Source organism: Natrix helvetica, assembly GCF_964273705.1.
Source record: "Natrix helvetica genome assembly, chromosome: 1".
Lineage (NCBI taxonomy): Eukaryota > Metazoa > Chordata > Lepidosauria > Squamata > Natricidae > Natrix > Natrix helvetica.
Window position 1 is genome coordinate 71,116,305 of NC_138548.1, and position 15,116 is coordinate 71,131,420.

At 39.0% G+C, this 15,116-nt stretch overlaps 2 protein-coding genes across 2 annotated transcripts in view; one reads left to right on the forward strand and one right to left on the reverse strand.

Annotated features, from left to right (window-relative positions):
• Positions 1–269: 269 nt before the first annotated feature.
• NDUFAF1 (NADH:ubiquinone oxidoreductase complex assembly factor 1) lies at positions 270–11,105 on the reverse strand. The gene is made up of 5 exons (XM_081954133.1): positions 10,595–11,105; positions 8,768–9,345; positions 7,280–7,465; positions 2,730–2,804; positions 270–993 (listed from the first exon to the last, which is right to left on the reverse strand). Exons 2-5 carry the CDS (start codon positions 9,263–9,265, stop codon positions 853–855), a joined length of 900 nt encoding a protein of 299 aa, XP_081810259.1. The 5' UTR covers positions 9,266–9,345; positions 10,595–11,105; the 3' UTR covers positions 270–852.
• A 92-nt stretch (positions 11,106–11,197) lies between these two features.
• The window catches only part of RTF1 (RTF1 homolog, Paf1/RNA polymerase II complex component), a 33,095-nt gene continuing 29,176 nt past the window's right edge, over positions 11,198–15,116 (forward strand). The window contains exon 1 of the mRNA XM_081954094.1: positions 11,198–11,432. Within this exon, the coding sequence (XP_081810220.1) occupies positions 11,355–11,432 (78 nt within the window). The 5' untranslated portion in view covers positions 11,198–11,354. The remainder of the gene's footprint in view (positions 11,433–15,116) is intronic.

Genomic DNA, 15,116 nt, shown 5'->3' on the forward strand with positions numbered 1-15,116 from the left:
TTTTCATTGTACATATATGCTGATGACTACATTTTTCTTTTTAGAGTAGAATTGTTAATTTAATTAGCATGTCAAAAAAAGCTACCGCAACCAAGTCTATGATAAAAATTAAAACCTATCCTCTATTTTTCCCAATTGGAGTATAGTATATATTGAGATTATTTAAATTTAAAATATTGGTATTTCTTACTCAAAATAGATCAACTTCTTAGCTACTAAACCAGCTCACAAAACATATCAGCCCAGAGGCTTAAATTATCCTACTTCAGACATGTCTGAAAATCTAGCTTTCTGCAAAAGGCTAATGCTAGAAAAAGTGGAAGATAGGAAAATGATGAACATCAAGGTGGATGGACTTAGTGGCAATGGATGCAATTTTGGAAGATCTAAAATAGGTTAGGGATAGGTCGTTAGACATCAAAAACAACTTGATGACAATCAATTTATTATGTACAACATTTTGATATTCATAACAATTCATTTCTCCTTCAGTTAAAAGGAATTCAGTAATTTTCTTTTGGTCAATGTAACTCAGAAAACTACACGTTAAAAGTAGGATAAGCTCAGTTCTGTTTCTTATACCAATGTTCTTTATTAATTGGGGGTTGGGGAGCAAGTCCACATTAGTTTTACTTCCCATCACCATTTAAATCCAGGTGGTGGCTAAATGACTGCATGCTAGATGGCATTATCATAGTCCTTATTTTACTATGATTTTGGTTGTTTTTCCATAACGAATTGTGTAGCTTATATTCAACTGATAAGTCCACTATTCAACTGTAGCTTACTACTGAATGGCATGCAATTGCAGAAATATTGAAAACTGAAAGGAACAATTGTTCTCCATTTGTTCTATTTCTTGAAATTTTTTTCATAGAGTTCATAGGCAAATGTTTCTGTATGTGATTGGTCACTGAACAATCCAATGAAGTCTATATCCAGCTGGAATGGACCATCTACTTTATCAGCCAGAGTAAGTCCCAATGTGCTGATCTGTTAAAAAAAAAACCACCACTTTGTATTATTCTCACAAAAATACTGCTAAAGCCATGCAGTATTTATTTATCTCATGTCTATCAAGCCTAACTTGATACAATTTATTCATAAACAAGATGAAACCTCATCTACATAGTTCTTGATTAGCAACATTCAAAACTTATTTAATTCAAGAACAGAATTTCTGGAGAACTCAAAAATGTTCCAAACCTCTTCCTCTTCCTTTAGTACCCAGATTCAGCAGTCTTTCCTCCATCAAAAATCTATGTACCTTCAAGGCTGAAAGCTCTGAAATAATAGGTAACCCAACTGGCTTTTGTACCTAAACCAGGACTAGAACTCAGATTTTCCACTTTTAGTCCAACGCTTCAATCATTAAACCAAACTGACTAGAATGGATTATCGTAAGATGCATACTGCTAAAACTTGTTGCCTTTAAACAATCAATTACACTTCATTCATTGCATAGAAGGTCTGTCATAATTATCACAATAGAGAATATTATGTACTTCAGGGTGTTTGCTGAGCTTGTTTTACCATACCACACTGATTTTAGCCTAAATTAATAATGGAATATCTTCAGGAAAATCACAAAGAGTACAACAAAAATCCAACTATCGTACTTGCTTTTAATGTTCTAGTTGTCTTAGTTACATAGAAAGTAAGAACGACTAGAGTCTGGATTCAAGATGGAAAACATAATGAAGAATTTGATTCGTTTTCTGTCCCTATGTTACACCAAATATGAACAGTCAGAACGAAGCCAGAGTTCCTCAAAAAAATGACAATCGGGGAATATCTTTTCACTTTAGAAGTGTTTCAATATTTAGAGCCAGTTTAATTTCATATTAGGGTACTGAAGGGACTAGCTGACTGTCTGATACATGCGATGCTTGATATATATCATATTTAATAAATTATGGAGAACTAATAGTGCCAAATGATCAGAAGGAAGCAAATGTCCCTCGCAAAATAGGAAAAGAGAACATCTAGCTTTTGAACTGTAGTTCTGAAGATCTGTAGTTCAAACAGTCTGACACCTGGGAATATTCCAGAAAAAGTGAACTTTGGTACTTATTAAATTAGATGAAGTTGTCAAGAACCAGCCTATGCTAACTTATTTTGTTCTTTGATTTGAGAAACTTTCTTAATGGGAATGCTACAGACATAGGATACATTGGCTTCAGCAAAATAGACGATAAAAATCCTCATGATGTTGATTAACAAGCTAGTTAAGTGTGGTCTAACCGGTATAATCTGCACAGCTGACTTGAGAAGTCTCAAATTCTGGTTCCTCATCAAACTGGAGAAAGGTATCAAATAGAGTGCCACATGGATTATTCCTGGATAGTATATTCTTCAGTGTTTTTTGTAATGAGGTGGATGAAGAGAAAATGCTTATTACATTTCCAGACAAAAAAATATTGGGTGGAGTACACCCTCCTGAAACTTTAGGAAATGCATAAACAAACATTTCTTCCCCAAGTGGACAATCTGCCTGGAATTGATAAGAGTGAGTATAATCGTTCATATATATTATTTTATTTAGTTTTTAACACTGCTTTTTATTTTAGTTAGTTTAGTCTAGTTAATCTAGTTTAGTTAGCTACCTTGATATCACTACCAGTGCAAAAAGGCAGGATATAAATCAAATTCAGTGAATAAAATAATTAAGACTTTGATCACAGAACTTAGATGTGCATTTTCAAATAGCAAGTTTAAAAACCACTTACCCTATCTGGCCAGATTTTATACTGGCCATCCTGGATTCTCCCATGGCTTGTAAAAAAGAACTTAGAAAATGGAACCTGTTATAAAGAATTTACAGATCAGCTAGAAAATGTGAGCATTTGAATATTTCTTTCAATACATTCATTTTTATTTCATACATCTTTTAATGAACACTGACATTTCTATTCAATATACATTCATTAACATCCCTTCTTTTCTTGACTGTTTTACCACACACATTTCTTAAAGTAACCCATCTCTATAGTACAGCGATGGCGAACCTTTTTTGGCTCGCGTGCCACAAGTGGGAGCGCGGGGGGGTCGTGTGCGGGCGTGCCGAACCCATAATGCAATGTGCGATCCCCAGTGCGCATGCGCGCAAAACGCCCCATTTTTACATGCTTTTTTCGCCCTCCCCAGGCTCCAGAGGCTTTATAGGAGCCTGGGGAGGGCGAAAAGAGCCTCCCCCCCCCAAGGCCCTCCGGAGGCTTCAGGGACCATCCGGAGGCTTCCCTGATGCCTTCGGAGCGCTTAAAACCACCCTCCAAGCAAACCGGAAGTCACATCCGGTTTGCTCAGAGGGTGGTTTTAAGCATTCTGAAAGCTTCAGGGAAGCCTCTGGACGGTCCCTGAAGCCTCCGGGGGGGCGGGGGGGGCTCTTTTCGCTCTCCCCAGGCTCCTATAAAGCCTCTGGCGCCTGGGGAAGGCGAAAACTAGCTTTTAAAAAGGTGAACTCAGCTGGCCAGCGCGCGCATGCGCGCTGGCCAGCTGACAAGGCAGTGCCTCGCGTGCCCTGACAAATGGCTCTGCGTGCCACTTGTGGCACGCATGCCATAGGTTCGCCATCACTGCTATAGTATTTAAGCCATTTTAAAAGTTTCTCCTGATATAACCAATTCTCACTTTCTTACATACAGTGGGGCAAAAAAGTATTTAGTCAACCACCAATTGTGCAAGTTCTCCCACTTAAAAAGATGAGAGGCCTGTAATTGGCATCATAGGTAGACCTCAACTGTGACAGACAAAATGTAAAAAAAAAAAGACCAAACAATCACATTGGCTGATTTGGAAATAATTTATTTGCAAATTATGGTGGAAAATAAGTATTTGGTCACCTACAAACAAGCAAGATTTCTGGCTCTCACAGACCTGTACCTTCTTCTTTAGGAGGCTCCTCTGTCCTGCACTCATTACCTGTATCAATGGCACCCGTTCGAACTTGTCATCAGTATAAAAGACACCTGTCCACAACCTCAAACAGTCACACTCCAAACTCCACTATGGTGAAGACCAAAGAGCTGTCAAAGGACACCAGAAACAAAATTGTAGACCTGCACCAGGCTGGGAAGACTGAACCTGCAATAGGCAAGCAGCTTGGTGTGAACAAATCAATTGTGGGAGCAATAATTAGAAAATGGAAGACATACAAGACCACTGATAATCTCCCTCGATCTGGGGCTCCACGCAAGATCTCACCCCGTGGGCTCAAAATGATCCCAAGAACGGTGAGCAAAAATCCCAGGATCACACGGGGGGACCTAGTGAATGACCTGCAGAGAACTGGGACCAACGTAACAAAGGCTACCATCAGTAACACACTACGCCGCCAGGGACTCAGATCCTGCAGTGCCAGACGTGTCCCCCTGCTTAAGTCAGTCCATGTCCGGGCCCATCTGAAGTTTGCTAGAGAGCATTTGAATGATCCAGAAGAGGATTGGGAGAATGTCATATGGTCAGATGAAACCAAAATAGAACTGTTTGGTAGAAACACAACTCGTCGTGTTTGGAGGAGAGAGAATGCTGAGTTGCATCCAAAGAACACCATACCTACTGTGAAGCACGGGGGTGGCAACATCATGCTTTGGGGCTGTTTTTCTGCAAAGGGACTAGGACGACTGATCCGTGTACAGGACAGAATGAATGGGGCCATGTATTGTGAGATTTTGAGTGCAAACCTCCTTCCATCAGCAAGGGCATTGAAGATGAAACGTGGCTGGGTCTTTTAACATGACAATGATTCCAAACATACTGCCCGGGCAATGAAGGAGTGGCTTCGTAAGAAGGTCCTGGAGTGGCCTAGCCAGTCTCCAGATCTCAACCCCATAGAAAACCTTTGGAGGGAGTCCGTGTTGCCCAGCGACAGCCCCAAAACATCACTGCTTTAGAGGAGATCTGCATGGAGGAATGGGCCAACATACCAGCAACAATGTTCCCTCTAATTTTTTTTCAGTGTGAGTGGAAAAGTATAGTGTTTGAGCGGCACATTTTCATGCCTGAGCACCTAAATTTTTTTCACAGATGTCACCCAAGACAACAAAATCAGTGTTATTTGAAATTCAAAGTTATGTTTATTCAAGATACCCGCTTAATTAAAACTGTTATATAATATATGACTATGTAATATATACAGTAAGTTGAGGACTACTTGTATTCAAGTTCAATGGATGACTCTCTATGGGAAAAGGATCTATCCACATTTTCATACTATGAATTACTTTATATGCTTCATACTTTCCCCCTTACTATCCAATAGTCTGCAGTGATATTAGCAAGTAATGAATAAATTACCAATTGATGTAGATTAGCAATTGGGGTACATAAAGAAACAAACCTATTATTTATTGAGTTGCATGTATACAACATTTATATATTGGCTGGCTGTAAAGTATATTTAACCATTTGTTTTTATATGATGATCCAAGAACTGGAACCATTTGCTGTATCAATACTATGGATGGTATCACCTAGCTGACCATGGCTGATCCCCCCAAAACTAGTAGAACAAACTGCCAAAACAAACTACATGGAGGTTAGCCAATTTGAACTTGCTAAAGAAATCTGATCAGTCACCTTTGAGAGGATGAACCAACAGAAAATAAAGTTGGTTTTCAATATATTAAATGGCTCATTTAATATACAGCCTTTTCATATGCAAATGATATAATAATGCATGGAATGTGTGATGAAATGTTGATTTGTAAGTACTAATTTTCAGACTTTCAGACAAAGATGCATAAAAGAGGCAAACCAATACATTAGGTCAGTTTTCTGTTTCCTGAATATTATCCCTTTCTTCTCTGGTGCCATTGGTAAAAAAAACAGAAGACTAATTCAAAGCATTTAAAAAGAAAATAGATAATGACAGCATGCAAGTGTCAGCAAAGCCTTCCCCTGATAGATAAGGGAAAGAGGTATATGACCCTACACTTTCAGAATCAAACAGAAAGAAATCCCCTCCCAGACTAAATGTGTGTGTGTGTGTGTGTTATGTGCCTATACTTTCCAATAGATATGTGCAACAGACCGATCGGTAACCTGAAATCCAACCGCTTCCCCAAAGGCAGAGTGCTCTAATGTGCTTCCAGCAGCCCTTCGGGGCCGGTGGTCCTGTTCACAGTTATCACAAGGAAGCCCCTCTCCGTTAAGTGGAGATTATTTTCAGGAAAACAATTTGCGGACTCGCTGCCTGCCTTACACGCTCAGAGCTTTAAAAGCAGTCCTGGTGCGGAGGCCGAGTCTATCCCCGAGGGCCCGGGAGACACTTATTATTCATGACCGCCTTTAAGTTGCTCATGCGGTGATTGGCTGGGCCTGCTGAAAGACAGAACTGGCAGCCACTCCGTGACAAGCTTGAACGGAGACAGGGGTTGCTGCCGGTGGTGGCGGCGGCAGGTGGGGTGGGGGGTTACCTGCCCAGCTTGTTGATTCCTCTTGGTCCTGAATTAAATGGTATCATTTCGGCTTCGTTGCTCTCCCCGGCTGGGTAGTTACGTTTCGGGGGAGGAAGGCAGCTGGCAGAGCCGAGGATTTGGCTCTGGATTCATCATGCTAAAAAACACTGCGCGGAAGTTGGAAGCTACTGCGCGGCATTTGCTTTTCAAGTGCGCGCTAGCGCAGCCGCGCAGCTTAGAGGGAACGTAGACCAGCAACAGTGTGTGCCAACCTTGTGAAGACTTACAGAAAACGTTTGACCTCTGTCATTGCCAACAAAGGATATATAACGAAATATTGAGAAGAACTTTTGATACTGACCAAATACTTATTTTCCAGCATAATTTGCAAATAAATTATTTCCAAATCAGCCAATGTGATTGTTTGGGTTTTTTTTTTACATTTTGTCTCTCATAGTTGAGGTCTACCTATGATGCCAATTACAGGCCTCTCTCATCTTTTTAAGTGGGAGAACTTGCACAATTGGTGGTTGACTAAATACTTTTTTGCCCCACTGTACAACCTTTTCAATATTTTTTGTATAGTAAATTGTCTCAATTGACTATAGCTGCATAGGCAATTGCATGCTACTTTTCTTAATAAAGAAAAATATTTTCAATCCAAAAGTATTACAGCAACTGGAGTAATCGAACTCCATGGGTTAATGGCAGTTTGCAACTCTCAAACTCTTACAAAAAATCCAAGTTAGGGGGGAAATCACATAAGAAAATAATCCTTTTTTCATGTTTCAAAAATTTAAATTCAAAGATTGCTTGCCTATTTTTTTAAATATCAGAATCCATGCTTTCTATAATAGTATCAAAAAAAACCATAATGTTACCTCAATTTCCTCCCAATATGGCCCCCCTCGGGGGAATATGAAGTAGTTATAAGAATCCTTCACTGAAGTAGGGTCAAATTTGTTTGGATTGATGTTTAACATCCACGGTCTACCATCACCACGGACACGCAGACATAGACTATTAAAATTTGACCAGTCATGTACCTTTGTCCTATTAAAAGCAAGCTGTCAAAATATATAATATTACTTTTAGTATTTCACCAATTATTACAGTTGGCAAATTTCCCTTCTCCTTTATATGTGGTTTTCTTAATATTATTCTGTTCACCACTGAGGTGTTCTTTTCTATTAATGTGCTCTATCCTTTTCACATAGCTGTCATGACAAGTGGATTCAGTCATAACAATACTTTTTCATCAGAAATTTATCATGAAATAAGCAACTGAACAGAACCACACACACAAACCCACTGCACTAACACAATTTGTATCAACCCCACCCTATTTGAGAAAACTGTTTTCAAATATTCTTGGATAAGATACCAGAAACTATCCAAATTTCCAGACTAGTAAAATTGTTACAGTGCCAATTTCCACACACCCTTAGATCAATATGCCTTGTTTATAGGTGACATTTGAGGGTAACAGAATGCAACATTAAGTGCAGCAGACAGAAAAATTCTAGAGACATCTGTTCCCCAAACAACATCTACAGCCAAGTTTGACATGTTACACTGTACCACTACTTCACAACAGATGATAACCGAGTCTAATTTTACAAGCCGTGTCAATTTGCTTATTAATCACTATCATTGAAAAAGCAAACAAATAATCTGCACACCCCCAATGCAGTTAAAATGGCTACGAAGTGGGCTTTAAAAACATGATAAACGTTTGGAAAAAAAACTTTAAAATGTATGCTGCTCAATGAACTGTTCCTTAACATTACAAATAAAGGCAAAAATTCACTCAAGACAAACCTGAATCCTGGTGACTATTTGGGCATATTTGTAAGTTTTTTCTTGGCCACAACGGGGAAGTGGACTGCTGTAGCCTTCTTACAGGAATTTTTAAAACTTGATTTTGTTCAAGTCCTTGGGATACCTGGCAGTCTCTGTTGATTAGTACTATTTAGTGTTTCAAGATTGTTGAAGTCAACTACTTACTGGCATCAGCTAATTTACTTAAGATTAGGCTCCATTAAATGCAGCAGTTTTATTTTTGAGCAACCACTGACACGATTGAACAGCAAATCTCATTCTATATTACAAAAAGAACAGGTTTGGAAAAAAATTCTGTATTTTGTGGAAAATTATAACTAACATGTTTTAAAACTTTGAGATTTAAATTCTTAATGTAATGGTTGAGTGCACTTTATTTTAAACCACATCGTTCAATTACACCTAATTAATTAATGTAATTGGCTAGATTTGTACAAAAATAAAAAATTGTTTGAAGTTTTTGAAATGAAAGTCAGTTTTGTCTTAAAGACTAAAACACTCTTTTAAGTGAATATGATTGTACTCACCATTTCTGGTTTTGATATCATGGCACAATATCCACTATATTTTGTCATTCCGTCATGAGGCACAGCAGTATTGAGGTTCCCAGACACGATAGCATACTGTTTATTCTTATCCAGCTTTATAGAAATTTCACTTTTCCCTCCAATCACTCTGTCAGAACCAAGCACCCATTTATTTATATCTTCTTCACTACGAAATTCCCATACCACTTTTGTCTGATTCAATATAAAATCTTGTACTGGTTTTTGATCAATCTCTTTCATAAAATCAATTGTCTCTTTCTTTACAAGCCCACATTGTGTTTTGAGTTCTTCCATTACTTTCTTAAAGTTATCAATTGTCTTCCGTGGTGAAATTTTCTCAAAAGGTATTCCGGGTCTCTGATAGCCATTGTACCACCTTGCCTGATGACCATTTGCAAGAGTCCTACACAAGCTTCTTTGGCAGTACTGTTTGTTTATCAAAGAGAGAAAATCCAGCATTTTGAGAAATGAAGCCATAAATGAATATTGATGAGCCGCTTCCCTTATCCAAACAAAGATACTGGTATCTATTTCTGGTTAATGCAGTTTACCTTTACCTGTTATAATACAAATAAAAAAACATTTCAAAAATAAAGTTTCTAGTTTCATTTACTTCCCAAAATATACTAAGATGTACATACCTTGTTAACTGTATTACCATAAGTAACACTTTCAATAACATGTAGATAGCATATGACATACAACATATTCTTTAAAAATATTATTTATTGTTTTATCACAAAACAGAAACAAAACAAAAGCATACATTCAACACACAACTAAACAGGGGAAAAATAGTGTTCAAAAAAAGAAAAAGTGATCAAATAAATTTAACATTTAACATGTAGGATCCACCCAGATCCACTGAAGAAAAAAACCAGTAAATTCTCCTCCCCATATATATGTATGTATGTACGTATGTATGTGTTAAACTAAACATGCACAATATTCTTAAAGAAATGTCAGCCTTTTCATTTGTGATATCTATACTGCAAAAGGAAATGAAAGAAAATAAATATGTAATTAGAGCACAAGTGTTTTAATAGAACTGCACACATAAACTCAGCAATGAGAACACAAACTGGAAAATACTAGTTATTTAAACAAGCATTCATCAAGCATCAGTTTACTTCGTAAAGACTTTATTGAGTCAGGATCAGTTTTGGTGATTATATGGTCAGGGCCACCACATGTAAGTTTGCCACTGCCTTCTTCCATAGATTTGGTTTCGCAGCCTAGCCTGCAATCCTAGCCTCCATCCATCCAACTATCAACCAGGTCAAATTCTGCTTGGCTTTCTGAGGCATCACCTAAGATTGACTGAATCTTGGTGTGCCTTTTAAAAAACCTTTCATCTATTGTAGAATTGGGGCCTCTGATTCAAGAGAGTTTCCATGGTTGCTGAGAGACAAACCTGAGAAGTTTCTCTTCTCTCAGAAACTCTGAGAAGAGCTTTCTGCCTTAGCTTGAAATAATTTTTCAACATTTATTCAACACAAATTTTTCAACATTCTTAAGGAGCATAGGAAAAACTAGATAGCTATAAACCAGTAAATCCACTGAGAGGGGCAATGCACTCAGTTCGCTCCGTTTCTAGCCTTCTCCGTCGTCTTGGCTTTCTGCTTCCTTAAAAAAGTAATAAGTTCACCGCTAACTTGCAACCAATAGTTTCACTTAATTCTCATTCCCAATATAGTAGATTATGGTTCTTCCCAGACAATGTGTGGGTACGTTCTACCAATGCAGACTGGGGATGATGGGTACTATAGTTCAACCGGGAATTAACCTTTGCAAACCTTCGCTCACCTTGTATTCGCCACCGTCTTTTGGCCCGAGTTCTACGCAGGCGAGTCCAACGATGAAAGTCGTCCGGGCTCCTCAAAGGAACGACTGCCTATATAACGAAGGTTCCGTTCCGTTTATCTCGCGTAAATCAGGGCTGCAGGGCACGGACATTTTGCTCCCCCGACTAGAAAACCTATAGCTTTTAATGCCTTTTAGAAGGTGGAGAAAGAGAGAGGTTTCGTTTACTGATTGTTTTTTTTTAGCCTGGTCGAAGATAACTGACGTAAACGGCAGGAGGACTACAAGGGGCTTCCAAAAAATCCCATCGGGCCCTCTTTCTACAACGTCGGGCCTGGCCAAGCTTTTATACCGCCTGTGAAATGGGATCTTAAGCTCACACTGGTTCCCAAAAAGAAAAAGAGCGGCATGCACCCATCTAAGGAAACCACCCCACCATTGGCCTCTGCCCCCGACGACGGCTCCTTTGGGACTACAGCACTTCTCCCTCCACCCCAACTGACAGGGGAACGCCCTTTAACTCCGCCCCCCCCCGTCGACTCAGGGGCCTAACGGCCAGTAGCGCTTTCTACGCCGGCCACGCCTACATCCGACGCGTCGCATGGCGCATGCTCGGTGCCCTTTGTGTCCCGGGTTGGCTGGCTGGCGGGCGGGCGGGCGAGCGGCTCCCTGGCTTTGGCAAAGGCCTGCCGCTGGAAGTGCCGCACACCGTCCGCTGGGCCCGCTGTGAGGAGGGGACGGGAGCGGCGGCGCCAGCTCCGCCATGGTGAAGAAGCGGAAAGGCCGGGTCCTCATTGACTCAGACACCGAGGACAGCGGCAGCGAGGAGAACCTGGACCAGGTGAGATTTGTGGCGCGACTACCGCCGCCGAACTGGGCCCCGGGACTCCATCCTCGCTTTTGCCTGGATCGCCTCGGATGGGTGCCGTAGTGGTACCTACTCCCGCTCGCATCTAAACGGCTTTCGTCTCTCTCTTCTTCTCTGCCCGGGCTAGCGCGGAAGGGGAGTCGTGCGCCTCCTGATAGAGGGGAGAGTGTGTGGTTTTACCTCTATACATCGGGATCGCGGAGAGAGGACTCTGGCAACAAACGTGGTTCAGGGGATGGGAGTAAAAATTTTAGGGCTTTTGAAACGCGGGGGTGTCGAGGCAGCGGAGACGAATAAGAGCTTGGAGTTAAGCGAAAAGGATCCAGTCTGGCAGGTGGCTGGATGCAGAGTATGTGGTGACTTGGAGAGAGAGATCCGTGAGGGTGAGATCTGTTTGAGTTATCCCCCTGATAGCTGTGGGAATGATGGGAGATGGAATGTTGTAACCACTTTCTCTGTGCAGCCCTTCTTTCTCCTCCTAAGCTCTATTTTAAAATTTTATTATAGACTTAACGAGTGGCAATCAAACCCTGCTTTTCAACCCAAGATTAATACCAAACATCATTTCTTTGCTGGTTATCATGATTTCCACCCATCCCTGATATTAGGAGGAAACTCTATTGGGAAAAAAATATGTTATACCTATTGTGAAACCCATTGTGCTTCTCTTTCCAATCATCTGTATTCCTCCTTAGATTTTATGAGGCTTGGATGGTGTCAAAATAAATAGGGAAATAATTTGATAGCACTGGTACAGCCAAGGAAGACTTAAGCCAGTCTCTCTCATAGTCTGGAAATGAAATGACAATAATGTCATGGGAACTCAGAACAAAAAAAATTGTGGACATGTTTGTACTATGGTTACATACAAATGGAGACATGGACAAAAACTAATCATCCTATCCAAAATGTATATTATCATTTATTGGTTTTATTTTAAAATTCTCCTGGGTTTTGGACCCATCTCTTGATTTGCAACCTTTTCTTGAATTTACCCTGTTTCTCAATGTCTCTGCAACATTTATAGAGTTGAGGGACGATCTTTCTGTTTGTAGCAAAGAAGGTTCCCCTCACGTAGATTATTTTATTGTGCAAAAAAGGTTCCCCTCACGTAGATTATTTTATTGTGCAAAAAAGGTTCCCCTCATGTAGATTATTTTATTGCGCAAAAAAGGTTCCCCTCATGTAGATTATTTTATGATGCAAAGAAGGTTTCCCTCATGTAATTATTTTACAGTGCACTCATTTTTCACTGAATTTTTATATGCTGAGGTTAATTTTGTCTCTAAGCTTGCCTTTTTCAATATGGCACCAGTGTGGGTAACATAATTATCATTCTTTGACCGCGCGAAAAGATTCTAAACTCCTGTCGTTGCATCTCAAATAAAAAATTTTGTGGAAGACTGCTTTGGTTTCTCTCCATTGATATGCGTATTCTTCTGGGTTGATCTTTGTGTATGTAAAGCATATAATCATAGAACAGTGAGCAACTATTATAGAAACTAGGCCAAAATCAATAAATGATAATATACATTTTGGATAGGAGGATCAGATTTTGTCCATGTCTCCACTTGTATGTAACCATAGTACAAACATGCCCACAATTTTTTTTGTTCTGAGTTCCCATAACATTACTGTCATTTCATTTCCAGACTATGAGAGAGACTGGCTTAAGTCTTCCTGGTTATACCAGTGCTATCAAATTATTTCCCTATTTATTTTGACACCATCCAAGGCTCATAAAATCTAAGGAGGAATACAGATGATTGGAAAGAGAAGCACAATGGGTTTCGCAACAGGGATAACATATTTTATCCCAATAAAGTTTCCTCCTAATATCAGGGATGGGTGGAAATCATGGTGATCAGCAAATAAATGATGTTTTGTATTACTCTTGGGTTGAAAAGCAGGGTTTGATTGCCACTCCTGAAGTCTATAAGTTTTGGACAGTAATACCTATTCAACAAAGAAAGCAGATCTGATTGTGAAAAGTGCCTAATATCTTCTCTGTCTCCTCCTAAAAAAGTTTTCCTGAGTCTAGGGCCTTCTAAATTTAACAAACTCTTATCACTACTAGTTGGCATCTGTACGGCTGTATAGACTGCAGATGATAGCAGTGCAATCTTAACATACCTGATATGTGCAAAATTGGAAAAAGCAGCGATAGAGAAATAGTTACTGATGAACTTTTCTAAGTCTCGACTCCTTAGCTTTCTGTCAAGAAAAGGAACTTTATAGTGGAGAAGCTGAGCATACAAAAAAACAGTTTTTGCTCAACATTTTCAATAGGAAATAGGGAACAGGATAAGAAACATAAAGTCATGTTCCTGAGGTGTTATGTCTACCTTTCTTCAGCTCAAATTACAAGTTTCCATTATTGTTTCATTTCATCTTGAAAGTTAGAATTGTTTCTTATACTAAGACAGTGTCACATATTTTATGGCATGCTACAAAATATTCTCAATATTAATATTCTTCATAATTTACGACACTTCGAATAAGCTGAATTTGCTTCAACAGGAATATGCCTTTTGTATCTTTTTTCATGGATGTTAGCTGTTTGGAATGGGAGATGTACTGTGGGAATGATGTGGCATGAGGCCAGCTAATGGTTATCTGTGGAAGCTTGTATTTCTGTTCAATTTATTGTAATTATGAACAATTCCTATGTTTTGTTTTTTATATACTCATTTGGATAGCCAATGTAGCCACCAATTATAAGGAATCTCTTGTTCCAGCTTTCCTCTTTTTGTTGAAGATCTGTTGCTATGTTATTGGATAATATAAGGAATTTAAAATTGGTGAAAGAAACTAGACTCTCCATCAGACATAGTTTCAGATATTAACTACTGAAAAAGCCTTTGTAAAAAAGCTATTTGCAAGTAACTGCAATACCAAAATGGCCAACACTTTCTCAAGAGTCAACACTCACTCATGATAGTGTCTATAATGTCTTGTCAGTCTGGAAATTCCATAAATTTGTATATGCATTTTGCTGTTAATGAAAACTGTAAGATAAAGCATATCAAGTTGTTGGTAATATTATAGAATAGATGGAGTATATTTCTCAGATTTAAAGAATTTCATCATTTTCCAATCCTGATGGATTCTGGTTTATTTAGATCCCGTAATATTCAATCATCCATCCACATATTTTGAGCCCATAGCAGTTTTGCTCTTGGATTGATAGATCCTAGATTTTTTTTAATAGCGGGGTGTAGAAACTTACCCTCTTTCCCATTTTTCTTTCACTAGCAAAAGAAAAAAATGAGACCAATATATGAAGTTCTATAGCAGACTTGGATCAGTGTATCAATTTGATATTATTGCTTTGCTGTATAAATTTACTGCCTGCTCCAACTCCTTTTCAATAAGAATAGAAAATATTTGTACTTCTGGTCAATATTAGGTGGGCTCATCCACTTTAAATCTGTATTTAAGGAATGCATTTCCACAGATTTCCACAAATGAACCTCTTGTCACCGTATTTTTTTCTTACTTTTTCTTCTGATTATATTTATTTGTAAGTGCTTTTCTAATGGCTGATGCTGTGTTATCTTCAATTTGAATGCAGGTGTCATTTGGGGAAATACTATTACATTTTTGTAATGCTTAATCCAATCTGTTATGGAAGAGAAATAAAGACCAAAGTTATGT

Coding starts and splice junctions, on each gene's coding strand:
- NDUFAF1 (XM_081954133.1), bottom strand. CDS start 9,265: ATGGCTTCATTTCTCAAAATGCTGGATTTTCTCTCTTTGATAAACAAA. Junction 2,805..7,279: donor CATATTGGGAGGAAATTGAG/GTAACATTATGG, acceptor TCTTTATAACAG/GTTCCATTTTCTAAGTTCTT. Junction 994..2,729: donor ATAAAATCTGGCCAGATAGG/GTAAGTGGTTTT, acceptor TTTTTTTAACAG/ATCAGCACATTGGGACTTAC.